The 18,599-nt window shown below is 31.1% G+C and overlaps 1 protein-coding gene across 1 annotated transcript; it reads right to left on the bottom strand.

Annotated features, from left to right (window-relative positions):
* Positions 1-227: 227 nt before the first annotated feature.
* LOC108222393 (transcription factor HEC2) lies at positions 228-1,518 on the bottom strand. The gene has a single exon (XM_017396310.2). It carries the CDS (start codon positions 1,242-1,244, stop codon positions 477-479), a length of 768 nt encoding a protein of 255 aa, XP_017251799.1. The 5' UTR covers positions 1,245-1,518; the 3' UTR covers positions 228-476.
* Between the last annotated feature and the right edge of the window lie 17,081 nt (positions 1,519-18,599).

Raw genomic sequence — 18,599 nt, 5'->3', positions numbered from 1 at the left:
GTTCATTGTATTCTTGATCATGGTCTCCTATACTCCTTAATCGAAACGAATGCCACTATAACAAACAGGTTTATTTACGACAGATAACTTATGACAGATTTACTTCGTGTATGTTCATGTAAATTAGTCTTTATTAGATCATACATTGAAATGCCGTAGCTTATATAGCATTGCACCATGAAAGTTATGATAAATACATATTGATGCTAAACATGGAGTGCAGTGATTAAGGCTCTGTATTTAGTACTTGTAGTTATTTTACAGAAATACAACTTGAACAAAAACACAAATTAACTTGAAAATTTTGCAGAGTTAAAAGACTAATAATAATTAACAGGTTGGTGAATGGTGATGCAGAGGCGCTCTCTGCAGGCTGGGCAGCCTCTTTGTCCTAGAACTCGGCCCACAAGCTAGCTTGAGTAGAGACATGCATTTATACTTATATCAAGTGGCCCTCTCTTTATTTTGTCTAATTACTAAGCATCTAAAAAGTGCTGAACATTTTGTGCTGCTACTGATGATTGGAACCCTTTTGTTGCCTGCTGCATAGGAATGAAACTCCCACTCGACATCGGCACAGGGAACCCTAGTCCCGGAGCAGCTGGCCTATTCACGGCGACTCTTTCGAGCGTCTGAACCTGATTCTTCAAGAACTTGACATAGTGAATGGCCTCATCCAGCATTGAGGCCGTGTCCATTTTAGTCCCTCCCGGAACAAGTCTCTGCAGTATCCTAATCCGCTCGCTAATCCTTTCTCTCCGGTGCCTTGCAGCCACGCTCTGAGGGTCTTTCGATATCTTCACGTTCCTCCTCTTGGGCGGCTTCACTGATTCCGGGTCAATGTGAATCGGCTGCATCGCGGCTATCCTGAAGATCATCTCCCTCATTGCAGCCATCGAGTTCCGCTTCTGTGCCTGGCTGGGAACCTCCCCTCCATTCCTCCACCTCCCCATCGAGTTCGACAAGAACGGATGCTCATTAGGCTCTTGAACCGGAGAGCCTGTGAAAGATATATTATTCGAAGGCAGGTTCATAAATGTAGGTGAATTTTCTATATATTGCGGCAGGCCACTTATTTTGTTCCCACTGCTAATATTGTTTCCTTGAGGAAACTCCATAGGAGCCATCCCGGAGACCACCTCATTGTAAGAACCTCCACAGAATTCGGAAAGTTTGTCCATCTGCATCATCATCAACATATCTATCTGGTCCTCAGGAGCAGACTTCAACATATCAATATCCATACTAATAAAACTACACCCTTATATATACTCTGCAGCCTTAGAAAAAGAAAGTGTTTACCCTTTAATTTTTATCAAGTATTGGGAAATGGGAGGAGGTAAAGAAAGTATTTAAAAGCTGAGAAGTGAGGAAAACTGGTGGACAGAGGGATGGGTAAGGGTAAAGAAAGATATACAAGACTGGGAGTTGTATCAGAAGATGCAGTGAAAGAAAGGAGAAAACATTAGGGTTAAGACAGTGAGGGAAATGAATAGGGGATAATAATAGTGATCTCGGGAACAGTCTATCAATTGCAGAGGTAGATAAGACTTTATATAGCAAGTGGTTGAATATTTTAATTTCTGCATATTGAAAATGCTATTCTTTGATAATAATTTAGCTTGTCTTTTATAATTTCTCCCTCTTTCACAGGCAACTGTACTGTATACTTCTTCTCTATACCTAAAAAAGAAATCGTTTTTCTCATGAATACCTAATTTTATGCATAGTTAAATACTCCCTCCATCCCATTTTAAGTGTCCACTTTGCAAATTTCACACATCTTAAGAAACAAATAATGTAATGCTTTTATTATTATCTTCACACACCTATTCACCTTGGTTTTTATAAATATTAATTACGTATAGCACCACTCCTAGTATGTATTTGACCTTTCTTCATATTGGAATTAGTTGGTTGTATTTAATACTATATTGGAACTAGTGAAAAATTGCATGGGTTAAAGAGTATGACACATATTTTGAGATTTTTTTTTTGGCAAAGTGGACACTTAAAATGGGATGGAGGGAGTAATTTATTTTGTGATGGTTTGGTAGCTACCCGGCTGAACACCCTCATGGGGGCACGCTTTGCAGCTGTTGTTGATCAGAATTATCTAGACTTGGGACATTGTTGAACATACGACTCTCCGTAATTTTGTATACATGGCCCGGTATGCTGTAATTGTTTTTTGATTAGTTTAATTTTCCGCTTGATATAAACAATTAATAAGCAATTGTTATCAAAACTAATGTCCGATCTAAGATATTATACACTTACATATATAGCTATCTTGCCAAGTTATATGATCCTCAAACTGGAGATGAATTTTATAACTTACATAATCAAATGAAATTATATGAGCGGCATGGATTTAATAAAGTATACGTTCAACATTTCTAGTGTATATTTAAAAAATATATTTAATTATAATAAAAACAGTGCATTACTTCAACTATATAGTGCCTAACAATCCCTAAACTTCTTTGGTATGCAGCTGGGAAAAAACTTACGACACTAAGTTTCGAATGTGGGATTAAAAGGTTAGGGCAAGAAGCGAAATAATGAGGGGAACATGGCCCCCTACGATTTCAACGGTGTAGATAACAGATCTACCCACTGCTCCAGAAGATGCCATAAGTGCTTTAGCTACTGGCAATAACAAATAATTTATCCACAGTTTCAACTCTTCGACTCTTGAGTGGAACCTGTCCAAGTCTAACTTTGCCTTAAAATTTAAAATATCCAGCCAAAAAACCCTAGGCCCACTTCACATGAAAGGCGTCAGAAATCTCACCCCAGCCACTTTTAATGAGGTGGCTTCACCGCCGGTGAGAAATTCTGTTGCCGATGCGCATTCATTTCGGCAACCTAATAGTTTGGACTATACTGTATATTCCGATATAATATTTTATTATATCTAGCTAGCTATCAGATTTGTAATGAAAACGAAATGCTATCTGCAGCAACATGCTAAATTTCATATATTACTCTCTTGGAACGCTTCTCGAGGTGGATCAGGTTGCTGTTGCACCACTGTTTCATGTACTGTTTTTATTAAACGAACTTACTCTACCAACTAGTTTACTTCATCGCTTGCCAGCTTTTTCACTGCACCATGCTTTTAGGCAGCCCAGGAGTAATATGTACACACACACTGACAGACACTTCACACACACACAGTAGAATCCAATTCATTATGCCAAGTTGGAGGAGATGATGATGCAAATAGGAAGTTTCATATGCATAATATAAATTATAATGCTAACGTTAAATTTTAACAAAAACCAAGGGAACGAATGTCTGCATGTAATTATTGATCTATTCTTTCTTGTGTATATTATATGACATGATCCAAAAATATATGATCCAAAAACATATGAATGATATTAGCATACGTTTAGCGAAAAAAAGTGTTTGAACGTGAAAAATCTTACAGACGGTAAATATTCTAGAATTAAGTTGTCGGACCCGACTCATATAATACATGTAACTTCACACTAGCTACAAGAACAATGCAGGTAAACTTCGGGGAGTGTAACTTAGTTGATCAGATCAGCATTGGTTATTGATCGACTTCTAATTAAGAGTAAGCTTCAATTGCTGGGGTTTTGAAATTTTTGTAGTGGCTCTCCAAGTTGAATGCCACTGGCCACCAATGTGATCTTTGGGTGTCCTGAAAATACACATTTAATTTAACTCCGCATGTACGTTTTATCATTGAAATATCGAACAGTACCGGCTTATATATGAGGTCGAAACTAATTTAGGAACAACCACCGATCAAAATTTAATTAGTCAAGTTTATATTAATCAATGTTGGATTCATGCAATACCAACGATTTACAGTTATTCTTCATCAAAACCAGATTGACAACGGTTCATTAATTTCTTATTATTTATTGGATATACCAATTAATATATTAATCCATGGTCCATGGACCTTAATATGCATGCAGCTGCAGAAGATAAAGAGGTCGAAAGAGACATCTAAGAGCAAGTCTAAGAGTGTCTTAGTTGATGCCTTAAATATAATATAAAATATCATGTCCTAGTATTTTAGGACATACTTTGCCAACTTGAACTCCAACAATGTGCCTTATTCTTACAAGATGTTTAATATTTTATTATTAAAGACTCTCTTCCATCATTAAAGCATAATATAAAAATAGAGAGAGAAAGTGAGTGTTGATGTGATTTTATAATAAAATATGTTATAGGGCAAGGAGAGAGGTGCCTCAAAAATAGGGCTTGAGAATGTTGTCCTAGTGATATAAGGCATCACTGGGACATTGTTGGAGCAACTTTTTCCATTAAATGCCCTAAATAATAACTTAGGACATGAGATAGGGCATCTCTTGGACTTGCTCTAAGGAGTACATATATAGTTTGTAAACTTAAACTACGAAGATATGATCAATAATGTCACTATTAGATTATTCAAGTCTGGCCACCATGAAGCGACAAAGTTGCTTCTGGTAATTGAAGTTTTTGAAGTTTCTCCGAGTTTCAATCTACAGTGTTCATAATTTCCATTAAGATGCACGTAGCTAGACATCAATATTCATAATTGAATATTAGAATATAGGAGGTCATAGAGAGTCGAAACTCAATCTCACTAGACTGAGAGGGCTTACCACGATTATATCATATTTTCACTAATTAAGCCGTTTCGTCAACTCTTATCTAAGAGGCTAAAAGCAATTGCATAACACCTATTCTATATGTTCACGTACAAATTAAGGGGATGCAAGTGAGTCGAGAGTCACCGACTGATTTACATCGGTCGGCCGCTGGTCGGTTGTATGTATGTAGTTCTTTTTTTGTATGCATATTTATCTCTGTGTTTTCGGATCAATAATGATGCGTGCATGATCAAGTATAATGTATCACAGTCCTTAGTTAACTGGTATATATAATAAATCACTTTCTGAGACACACGTATATAGCTAAATTATGAATAATTATGCAGAAGTTGGTGTAGTGATTCTGTGTAATATGTGCTAATTAAGGAAACCAGCTGGTGATTCTTACAACAGCTTGCATGGAATGCCATGATAATGTTGGTGACCATATAAATTTATGTATATTATAAGCACTAGTTGATGTTTTGGTAATCAACAACACCACTCATGTACTCTGCAGATCACATACAGAGATAAAAGTATATTAGCTGGGAGAATAAAGGGATACCAATAGAAAAAGAGAAAAATAAATTAAAAAAAAAAAAAGGAATTAAGCATGTGTTTGTTTGTATGCTTCGAGGTGTTTTCTCCACTGCCAGCCCTATTTTTCTTCATTTCTCTCACCCACTATTACATCGAAACAACTGGAAACAAAGTCGCCGAATTCACCGTGATATTCATGATTTTAACTTATAAACAAAAATAATGGTTGTACAGTTGATTAAGGAAGTTTAAATTCATCCAACCATTACAAGAAAAGCGGCCATGAAACCTGATCGGAAAAGATCATTTTCGATTGAAAATAATTATTTTTGATCATTTATGTTTTCGATTATATCTGGTTAAATATATATAGCTGCCGATCGAAATTCACAGTCCGAAAATAATCATTTTTCTTGTAATAAATCTTTAATGTAAACTCATATTCTCTGTGTTTCATAGAGATAGAGCGAGAGATATCATTTAGACGAAAGGCTCTCGATAGTATAATTCTTATGTTTGTGATTCGAGATTTCAAATATCAGCTGCCTACAGATCTGAATCAAAGGCCGCGTTTTCATCACGAAGTAACTAAAGAAACAAATCTACGATTTCTCTACATGTATTCTAACCATGAGAATAGAAACAATAATACATTAAAATAAGGGAGCGCAATTGACCCAACAAGACATGAATAAAAGGATATGTTCTCTGCAAGAAAGAGGTTCGATTGGATAAAAAGAATCCAGAAGAGATAGATTTTGTTGTTGGGTGGGTTTTCAATTTTTTACTTGACATTATCACGGTTGCATTGGCACCACCTTATCTCCTCTCCCCCACATCCTCCATTTATTATTTTTATATCCTATCTCTTCTTATCCCCATTTACTAGCTACCCTTTGCATTCTAACAGTTGCATCTATCTCTTTCTACTTCATTATTATTTTTATCATTTATTTATTATTCACTATTTTATATGCATGCACTCGATTCTTCTACAACCGGAAAAACCAAGCATTCAAAGAATCGGCCAAATTTTGGTTTCAACCATTTTTTGTCGCGTCTCATACATTCTGTCCATATTTGTTTTTTTATTAAACGATCCCCTTTTCAGTGAAAATTTTAGAACCAAAAGATATCAAAGTACCCAATTTTGATTATTATAATTTTTTTATTTAATAATAATAATTATTATTATTATATTATTATGAACAGACTTGACTTAATATAAGGATCGACTATTCCATCAATATATATAGTTATTCATTTTAGTTTTTAATACTCAAACAATCTAGTTATAAAACATCTTAAAATATCCATCATATATTAGAATTCAAATAAACAAGGCATTAATAAGAATCAAAATTTAATTCAAATCTTATTCTTTATAATATTATGATAAAAATGAAAAATTGATTCACTGTCATTACTTTTTATACAATTATCCATATTTTGACATTCTGTATTTTATTTAGCAAAAAGAAAACATTCAGAACTCTAATTAGTGTTACACATAACAATTACCCAGATTTTTAAAACAACTACAAATAACAATTTTAAGTTTTTAGAAATTAAACACCCAACAAACCAATTTTAATTGTTTTTTTCATTTCCTTAGAGAACATAAAGAACATAATGATTTTACTATAAACATATCATTTTGAAATATATTTGTATTATAATATCTATTTGAGGATAACTTTTCTAGGAAAAATCAAAATTTCAAATAAGATCAAAACTTTTATATGCAGACAAAATTATGATATGCAGGTAAACTAATAAGATGATAATATAATCAAATAAAGAAATGATAATTATAATTATAATAAATAATAAAATTAAAAAAAATAAACCCGTATCTCGTACATAGGTCAAAGTTAGTACTCCCTCTCCGTCCCACTCATTTTTTATAGTTTTTTTTCACTGCTCAACACGCATTTTAATGCGCATATAAAACATAGGTCTCTAACTTATTTTTAAAATTTTTCTTTTTTATATAAAAATATAAACATCAAATTTTTATTCAGAACAAAAAAGATTTTAAAATAATTTATCAAACTACGTTTTATGAGAACATGCGTGCCGAGCCCCGTCCCCAACGTAAATAAATGAGGGGGACTGAGGGAGTATAATTTAATAAAACAATAGACTGCATACTCAGTTTTTTTTTTTTTTTATGATAATCGTACTTGCATTAAATTGAATCATATGAAAGTACATCCAATAAAAAGTCAGGAGCGATATTTTCCCGCTCCTGCGGACCTGACGTAGAATGAGACACTCGAGTTAACATGTGAGCGATTTCATTCGCAAATCTATGCACAAATTGCACTAGCACATTTTCAAAGTGCTTAATTAAATCAACACATTCCCTAACAATGATATGGAAATAAGAACACCCTGCACTCCTATTACATGCATCTGCCTACAGCTTTGAATCTGTCTCAAACACACATCGAGTAAATCCGCATACCTTTGTCCATGATAATACTTCCTCGAGACTCAACGCCTCAGCCTCTCTTGGTGAGACTGCATACTTAGTTACTCATAATTGACATGACTATCAATAAATGATTGGGCTGTTTACTTTTTCTGGTGAGCGCAGTTTGGCCCATACAGATTTAATTTCTAGGCAGACCAAAACCTACATTTGACATTTTTCAGAGAAACCGAGCAGCACAATATTTTTCATAACTTTTTTAGACAGACAAAAGTCATCTATTGACAGCAGCTGATTTGATAGTACTCTTGTAAAAAAAAAATACTGGTATATTATTATTATAATACGATAAATTCTGCCCTGTTACATAATATGAATTATAAACAAATTATTCTAGTTTTCTAATAAAATTCAAATACGAAACATAATGTATCAAAAAAAAAGTTGAGAATGATTTCAACAAAATATTACTAGAGGTTATTGCAATGATTTTCCAGCATTGCAGTATGCCAGTATGGGGCTAAAAATGTTGTTACAGGTACCAGCGGGAGCAGGTATAAGGCCCAAATTTGGCATGGCCATGGACAATACTGAAACCTTTTTAGGTTTGTTTTTTCTTTTTTTGCTAAATAACTTTTTTAGGGCTTTAAGACAATAAATTTGACTAATTGACTTGATGCAATAGATAATTTAATGTTAAAATCTAACACAATGCGCATCGGCTAGATTTTATCAAAGCTAAGCTACTATAAATGGATCAGTGTTGTAAAAAATGAGAACCGGAATAAAACTGTAAAAATATGAAATAATGACTAATTGAATCGATCAAATATTAATTAAATAATTAGTTGGATAATAAAAATTTAACTAGTTTGACGATTTACAAAATAAGAATTAATAGTTGATTAATCGCAACTTTTAAAACAATGGGGATGAAATTATTCAACCAGTGCCTAAATTCTATGATTTAGATAAAGTACCTTTAATTAAACATGTATATCTTTTTTTTTTTACTCAATTTTTTAGTTGAATTTCGTAAGAGCATAACATTTCTTCCTGGAGTGCTGCTATATAAATGAATGCTCTGTGATTTTGGTCCAGCCCATTCAGCTGGAGAACCTTCTATTGATCCCAGTCCAACACGCCATTTAGAGATCGAATGTCAACATTGTAATATCAAGCCTGACTAGAAAGTAATTAGACAATGATACCAAAATAATATTATAAAGGGAAAATTAATTCTAAAGTCCCTGAATTATAGGCACTTTTTTTTCTAGGTCCCTGAACTATAAATGTTAATTCATAAGTAATTCAACTCTTGATTTTTTCCTACCTGGATCCTTCCGTTAGATCTGATTTGACGCCGTTAGTTTTTCCGGTGAACTTGGTCGGAAAAGCTCAAATCCGGTGAGCTCGAATTTTCCGACGAGGCTAATTTGAACACTAAAAATCACGAAAATTATATGAACATGCTCATAATCAAACGATCTATCAATCTACATCATTATAATTCGAAAAAAGCTATTAAAATGAAAACTAATATTCAACTCAAAATTCGAAAATTACCAAACTAAATTTTGATGGTATAGATGGATAGAGGATTGAAAAACGAGCAATTTGATTACTCAAGTTTCAAATTTGGATACCAGAATCACCTTCAAAGTTATCTTTGATTCTCATGAACTTAAGAAGAACTAACGGCGTCAAACCAAATCTAACGGAAGGACCCAGATAGGAAAAAATCAAGAGTTGAATTACTTATGAATTGACATTTATAGTTCAGGGACCTAGAAAAAAAAGTGTATATAATTCAGGGACTTTAGAATTAATTTTCCCTATTATAAAATAAAATTTCTCTTCAAAGAAACCGTCTGTAGCGTTTTCGTCAAGAGAAAGAATTCCAAAATTCTAGCACCAAGTCAAGCGCGCCAGCTTCTTCTCAGTCCATTATTCTGTGTGTGAGCCGACTGCTGAGCTTTTAACAATTTCTCATTATAACAGGGTTTAAAATTAATCTGTTACAGTTTTTTTATTTTTTTGGTGAAAATAAAATGGTTCATAGAGTCGATTTTAAGTGACTTATCTGAATTCATAGACATGTATGATTGGATGACGTTTTTGTAATAAAAAAATTCACTTCCAAACTTGCAAAAATAGTCACGTTGCCCGTTTATGAATTTTATTTGTCTAAGTTTCAGTCCCTTAAAATATTCAAAATGGGCCTGTTTGTTTACCAGAAGCAGCTTCTGCTTCTGGCTTCTGCTTTTCTTGATCCGTTTGTGTAAAGAAGCAGAAGCACTTTTAAAAAGCTGAGAATCCTAGCTTCTCTCTCACAGCTTCTGCTTCTTTTCCAAACACTTTATTCACTTATTTACTTCTCACTTCTGCTCCACTTCTATAATTTAAGCAAGAAGTCGCTTCTTTTAAGCTTGCCCAAACGGCCCCTATATTTCTTTTTAGCAGTCGATATATTTTGATTATAAAATAGGTGAATGTGAGAACGATAAACGTTCCGATCAATATATAGGTGGCTTAGTTTCGAGATGGACAGCAATACAAAATTGACCAATGTACCGCATTGTTTGCAGGGTAATGCATATTTTAATTCTTTTTTCAATTACGAAATTAATTAAAAAATTGATCCATTAAAGCAATTTAATTTTAAATTGATGGCTATGAGTTATGACAATCATTTTGAACATAGATGACGTGAAGTTCAATGTACGAAGAAAACGGACAGTGATGGCCGGGTGCTGGATGGGCACCTGATATCACGTGCAAATTTAGCAATTTAATTACGTATTCAACTTTTTCGGTTTATCTTTTACAGTTTTTTAATTTTAATACACGCAATCTCATGTGTTTTTGCTATAACACGCCCAGTTTTGTTTTTATTTTATTATGTAGAAATTACCAGAAACTTGCATGGAAGATCTGTAGTACCTAAACTAGTAAACTAAACGAGACATGTGATTCATGTAACAAATCTGTTAATTACATATTTTTACCTTTTATATTTGAAATTCTTAAAGTAATAAATTTTGATAATATAAAATTATTCTTACTCACTGCCTAAAGGAAAAGATTAGTTTAAAACAGTTTCGGGGATAACCTGTCATTTGTTTGTGATATAATAATTTAAAAAATTTAAAATTTAACCCAACTAAGAAGAACCGAACGACAGACTATCAGAAAGAATATTGATCCGAAAATTATTTTGAAGAAAAAGTTTGTAAAAATATATTTTGCAAAATAATTTTTCATCATTTAAATATCACTAAATAATGATGATGAAAATTTATCTGGAAATGTTAAATTCGATATTAATATATTATTTTGAGAATGGAAGATTATTTTTCATAAATTAATAATATGCATCTCATCTAGCTTTTCTCTCCCAAAAAATCTTATTTTTCACGACTAAGACGAGCAAATAACTTCAATATTCAAGCTTATGGTAAGCGAGAACTGTACAAACAGTGATAGCAGTAGGTCTAACAAAGTAAAAAAGTAAATTCAAAACTAGAAATCAAGAATATATTCTTTTTACATCTTTGAATAATGAGGTAACAAGGTCAAGGTGTAGTGGTAAGCCAAGCCTACCAATGCATGCACCTTGGAAACAAATTGTCATCTCCAAAAAGACAATTATTTAGAAAAAAGAGAAGTGGTACCATGTTTCAAAAATCTTGATGCAATCTAATCAGTCAAGGCCACATATTCCCGGTATTTGTTGGGTTCAAGTGATGTCCAGTCATTTAGTCATGCTTAGACATGTCTACTTTACCTTTTGATATATTATTGTCTTTTGCAATCACGTTTTATTGACTAGCGTGATTGTTATTATCGCCGATTCTGAAATTTGAGCTTTTACAATATATCTTTTGTACCTTGACGTCTATAAATAGTTTATAAGCATGTAAATGTGTACTTATCGTCATCTTGGCTTTCAGTTGTGGATTTTGATCAGCTTTCCATAATATCTATCTTGACGTCTATGACAATTTTTTTTAAAATCTTTTTATTTTATCATCTTTGCTTTTAAAGAGAAGCTTCTTCTTTGTCTGCTCTTTTATTATCATCATGCGGCGTCGGACAACTTGTGCTCGCTTACTCTTCGTCCTACTAAGCTGAGTGCGTGAGTCAAGATAAGACACATTGGATTTTTGCTAGGTTGAACAATCATGCACTGCACTTTGTTAAAAATTCTCAGATTCATAAGTATGTTCTTATAGAACGTGTTGCGTACGTAGATCATAAGTTTTGCCATTCTGAAACTAAGTCCTATTACTCGGATGACATTATGTGATTCAATTAAATCATTTTAGGAAAAAAAAAAAGTTAAGATGGTAGCAACTAGGCACTAGCATACAACAAATTCAAAATTGGTTCACTAACCCCCCTTGAATGAGATTAATTTGCATCTCGACTCCTAACCCAAACAGGAAACGGAAATGGAGATTCTTTAGGTATTTAAGATATTTCTCATCTTTCATTAAATTATTATATATTTTTAATTAAATAAGTGTATATATTATATATATATTTATTTATTTATTTAATCAAAATAATTAATAAATATATATTTAATACAATATTTTGAATTGATGAAATCAAATGAAATTTAAGTATATATTATGATAAATATAAGGGCTTTTTTTATTCATAACCACGATTTCAATCTTATTTTTAAAAATACTACCTTATCCAATCTTATTTTCAAAAATACTACCTTCTCTAAAATATTTTCAAAAATACTATGGTTGCATATGCAACCATATATGCAACTGAATATATATATATATATATATAGGGGATGGTTCAACGAGGAACTAAACTACCCTAGTAACTTGGTAACTAAATCATGATGGTTGAATTAAAAAAAATTTAACGGTTGAATGATAGGGTATAGCATAGATAGGGTGTAGTATAGACACAGGATGGTCAACTTTGACGAGCTGTAACTGTTATCTAATGTTAACTGCCGCATTATCAGATGTTGTTTAGTGTGTTTATTTATTTTCCTTTAAAAAATTACAGAACATTAATATTATAGAACATAAAAAATAGAACACAGAACAATGATAAAAAAATATTAGTATTACATAACATAAATGAAATTTCCGACTATATAACACATCAAATAATTAAATGATTATATTACAAAACTAGTATAAAAAATAATTTTTCTAAGAAAGAAATATGAAAAGTATATATTATATTTAAAATATTACAAGCAAGAAAGATTAAAAAATTAGAAAATATTACCAAATAAGAAAAAATACGAAACATGTTAGAATTTAAAGAAACACACAATAAAATTAAATATTTGACAATATAAACTACAAAACAATTACAAAACATAATAAATACAAAGAATAAAAGAAATTGAATGTGTTATGTATTTTAGCAATACCTAATTTTAAAACCATTTACCAAATATAAATGTGTCATGTAGTAATTTTATATTTATTTATAGAATATGAACGTGTTATGAATATTAACAATACCTAATTTTAAATTTTTATAGTACACCAATTTTTATTTTTAATAAATATTTATAAATATTTTATATTTATTACTACATAACAGAGTAAGTTTTAGAATATATAAGTGTTTTTATTCAAACTTCTTTATTATACAGGACTACAGAACATAGATTTATTATACAGGACTACAGAACATAGATTTATTATAGAGAACTACAGAACATAATAGGTTAGGATAGGATATTATACAGGACTACAGAACATAATAGGTTTTAGGATATTATACAGTACTACAGAACATAGTAGGTTTTAGGAAAGGAACACAAACAAAAGTCGATAAAAAATTTAAAAACTTTACATATTTAAACAAATTATGTTCAATATTTAAATAATAAAAAATCATAACATAACATCATTTAAAATCTACGATAGAATTATAAATTACGAAATTCTTACAGAACATAAATATTTATAATAAATTTTGCCAAATTGAAAATTTACAAGATACTTAAAAAATTGCAGAACAAGATAAGTTACATATTATTAAATAAAGAAATAAAATTATTAAATACAAAATTTAAAGAAAGAAAATATATACAAAAGTGCATATACGTCTCTAAAATTTTAAAATAAAAAATATTACATGTTATTTTTCATTAAATAAAAATTATATGAAAATATAAGTTTTTTTTATATATATAAAAAAATTCATAAGAAAATAATTCTTCTTATATTCCATATTTTATGGTATTTTCTATTAAGCTACGTTCTATATTTTTCATAAAAATTTAAATGTATATATGAGATTTACAAAATAATTATGTTTAAAATTTACGAAACTGAATTAAAATTGTAATACAAAATATATTTAAAAGAATATATATAATAGAATAGATTTACAAAATACAGAACAATATTTTGAATTATGCACGTAATAAGCAGAAAAGAGTCATGATAACTGTTTAACGGTTTATGGTGTGGCTAGTGGATAGGATTGGATAAGATGAGCCCTAGGATAAGATACAGTAGTATATATCTGTATGATCACATCCGCTCATTTGGTTAAGTAATGTACGGTTAAGATATTAGTTCCTAGTTACCCATCTATATTGGTTACTCAAGGAGAAGCCCCCTATATATATATATATATATATATATATATATATATATATATATCGATTCCAACGATGAGATCGAAAATGACATTTGAAAACTGGAACTTGAAATCAGGATTTGTAGTTGCATATATGGTTGCATATGACGTTGTATTCAGTTGATTCTATTGTAATCTAATGGCCCCGCAGGGGCACCCATACATCAGTTGCAACTTACAGTTTCGGTTGCATATGAGGTTGCATGCAACCTCATATGCAACCAAATGCAACTGAAAACTGTAAGTTCTAAATGATGTATGGGTGCCCCTGGCGGGGCCAGATTGCAATAAAATAACTGAATGCAACCTCATATGCAACTAAATGCAACCTCATATGCAACTAAATGCAACTGAAAACTGTAAGCTCCAACTGAAGTATGGGTGCCCCTGGCGGGGCCATTAGATTGCAATAGAATCAACTGAATGCAACCTCATAGGCAACTAAATGCAACCTCATATGCAACTAAATGCAACTGAAAACTGTAAGTTGCAACGATGTATGGTGTGCCCCTGGCGGGGCCATTAGATTGCAATAAAATCAACTGAATGCAACCATATGCAACTGAATACAACCATATGCAACTATATATGCAACTGAATTCCTGATTTCAAGTTTCAGTTTTCAAATGTCATTTTCGACCTTATCTTTGGAATCCATATATATATATATATATATATATATATATATATATATATATATATATATATATATGGATTCCAAAGATGAGGTCGAAAATGACATTTGAAAACTGGAACTCGAAATCAGGATTTGTAGTTGCATATATGGTTGCATATGCAACCACCGTATTTTTGGACAATATTTTCAAAAAGGTAGTATTTTTGAAAATATTTTAGAGATTTGAAAATAAGATTGGATAAGGTAGTATTTTTGAAAATAAGATTGAAAAAACAATATACAAGATAATTCCCCTAAATATAAAGATTTTAGTACGGCGGGGAAATCTCATACTTATTAATAACACTTTTGGCTGATGTCTGGCTAATTGGGGTGCAGCCGAATTCTTTAATCATCGCACTATTCATGAAATAAATAATTAGTTATTTTATAATATAATATAATATATAAAATCACATATTATATACTTATATATAATAAGCGTAAGGGAGATAATTTGGTCGCATGGTCCTATGATCCAAAAAGTTATCATCCGTTGGATCGTATGTTGAACAAATAAGCACCGTTAGATTAGAACAAAATTAAATCATGTTCTATAAGTAAACTGATATCTACTCAGCATGTTTATAATTCCTTCCGAATCCAAAACAAATTCTGTCTTTCATGTGTTTTTGGTTTTTTTAATCCAAAATAAATATTTCCTACAAATTTTAATTATAGAATCGTATAAATCACACTGTCAAAAAATTATTTTAGGAAAAAAATAAAAGTTAAGATGGTAGCAACTAGGCACTAGCATACAACAAATTCAAAATTGGTTCACTAACCCCCCTTGAATGAGATTAATTTGCATCTCGACTCCTAACCCAAACTGGAAACGGAAATGGAGATTCTTTAGGTATTTAAGATATTTCTCATCTTTCATTAAATTATTATATATTTTTAATTTAATAAGTGTATATATTATATATATATATTTATTTATTTAATCAAAATAATTAATAAATATATATATATTTAATACAATATTATGAATATATGAAATCAAATGAAATTTAAGTATATATAAAGATTTTAGTACGGCGGGGAAATCTCATATTAATAACATTGGGCTGATGTCTGGCTAATTGTGGTGCAGCCGAATTCTTTAATCATCGCACTATTCATGAAATAAATAATTATTATTTTATAATATAATATATAAAATCACATATAAAGAGGAAAGACGCTATTACACAATTTATAACCTATAAAACGATCAAATTGCATTGTGCCAGAAGTGTTTTCGAGTTTTTTTTAAGGAGAGATGTAACAAAAAAGATAAATTTTAGTGAATTTTCAAAAATAGTCATCTTTTTAAAAGTGAAAAGATCTAAAGAGAGAAGGAAAAAAAGAAGAAAGAGAAATTTTCTTCCATCTTCCCTCATAATTCTGTGACACAAATGATATTCATTTTTAACATATATTTTTTTTAAACATCTTATTTTCTCTTCCCTCTCGAAATTTCGGAAATATAATGTAAACAGTTAGGTTATTTTACTATGTATGTCTGCTGCTTATTCTTTCGATTAGCATACAGCCAAACACTGACTAATTCAAATTTTGACATATTGCTTCCGGTAATTATTTTTGACATATTCATAATATATATTTTTATCATTGACCGTCTGAGCCCGGTGTTTGATCATTTGGACAACCTTTATTTTAAGGTCTAATAGCAGAAAACTTAAACCATATTTTGACGATTGCATTTATTTAAATTGTTTCATCACAACATACTAATATCTCAACTTAATTATTAAATCGTTGACATTTGACCTGTTCCCCTACTTCAGTCAAGAAGACTCGTAATAATTGCTGCTACTGTGTGGCATCTTGGCCAGACCGCAGTACGTGTAGTGTAAACCAAGTCCTGAGTTCTGTACCCAATCGTTTAATTATTCAAAGTTCATTAAAAAGTTATTATTGACTTTCGTGTAATGGGCCTATTGGAAAACTGCAAGTTGCTGTTCAACGTTACGAGTAGAAATATCGGACCATGCATGTTCTTCACGGAGCCTAGTCAACTTTGTTGTTCACTCTGGATGTTGTTGTTAATTCATTGATTATCGTGCTGTGGATCGATCAACTTGTTATCTTCAGTTCGTAACTTCAGTAGAGCAGTCTCCAACAGTCCAACTTGCTCTAATTGTTGGCAAATTATGCTCTGTGCTGTCTCAGATATATAATTAAAATATTTGAATCATTTTTTTAAAAATATTTTGAGCGGAAAATGCTAGGAAAGATTCAAAAAAATGAAACCATAGATCCCTACCTTTTAAATGGCCTACCAATTTGACGTAGACAGTATAGGTTCTCTCTCGTCCACAGATTGGGCATTATCGACTACGTGGATGAAATTATATCACAAACTTATAAACAATGTATTACTTCTCTCCCTTTCATTTCTTACAATTATTATTTTGGTATGTTTATTTTATTTATTTACGTTATTATAAATAGTAAGTTTTTTCCATTATTACACCCACTATCTTCCCCTATTATCTCATATTTAACAATAAAAACTACTATTACACTCACTATATTTCTCCACTATCTCAAATTTATTATTAAATATTGATAGGTCCCACCACTTTACCCACTTTTCATCTAACTTTACTCATTTTTTATATATTATTTTGGTCTCTGTGTCCCCCTCCAATGTAAAGAATTGAGAGGGACGGAGGGACCCTAGAAAAACAAAGAAAGTTCTGAGTTTTGTATCCACTCTTTTTCGTGTGAAACAGACAGTTTAGAGATAATTGGCGTATACTTTTTGAGTTCTTAAGCAAATTATAATGACATAAAATTTGTCCAAGATTATACCAATTAAAGGTTAGTTTCTTATGCAAGTTAATCCAATTCAATTAGTATTTTAGCTGCATAAATTAATAAAAAAAAATGCATGAACAGTAAACTAACAAGAATGGGAAAAAGGAATGGCTTTATTTTCTTGTCATAGTTTCATTTGTCTTAGTAACCAAGCACACTCAGCTTTAGAAAAGGAATATCGTCTGATCAAAGAGCAGTAACTTTATTCATGTTATGCATTGCGGGTCGGAAATCAAGTTGAATTGTTTGTTTTACCCCATTAATCTAGTAGTCTACTGGTCATAAGATCATCAGTCAGTTAATCATTTCAAATCTTTGTCAAAAATAATTATAAAAATTTAATTATATTGGGTATATACTTCTAGAAAACGATCGAATTATGTATTAATCCGCTCTTCAGAATTCCGTTGATTTTAAAATACTTGCGTTTCACGACGAGTGACGAGGCTGGATGATAGGTACGCGAGGCTTTTTAAACACAGTTCCTAGTTTCTTGCTTATGAGTTGTTATTGGTAATACTTGTGTAATTTTTTTTAAGTCAAACTTCCGATTTATACTTCAGAATTGACAAGTTGAAAATATTAATTTTTTTAGTGACTAATTCTTATTTTAAAATTTGATTTAATAAAATATTGAAAAATATCTTAAAAGATAATTTACAATATTTAATTATTATATTAATAATTTTTATATCAAATAAATTATAAATACAAAAAAATTGTCCAAGTATATAAATAAAAGATTTATTTTCACTTATAATAATTTTTCACTAACACTACGCCATAAGTGCTCATATGCAACGCCCAATAGTGTTGCCTTATACCCCAAATGGTATTGCCTTAG

The sequence above is a fragment of the Daucus carota genome, chromosome 5 (assembly GCF_001625215.2).
Source record: "Daucus carota subsp. sativus chromosome 5, DH1 v3.0, whole genome shotgun sequence".
NCBI classification, from domain to species: domain Eukaryota; kingdom Viridiplantae; phylum Streptophyta; class Magnoliopsida; order Apiales; family Apiaceae; genus Daucus; species Daucus carota.
This window is presented reverse-complemented; position numbering and strand designations above follow the sequence as displayed.

Coding starts and splice junctions, on each gene's coding strand:
- LOC108222393 (XM_017396310.2), bottom strand. CDS start 1,244: ATGGATATTGATATGTTGAAGTCTGCTCCTGAGGACCAGATAGATATG.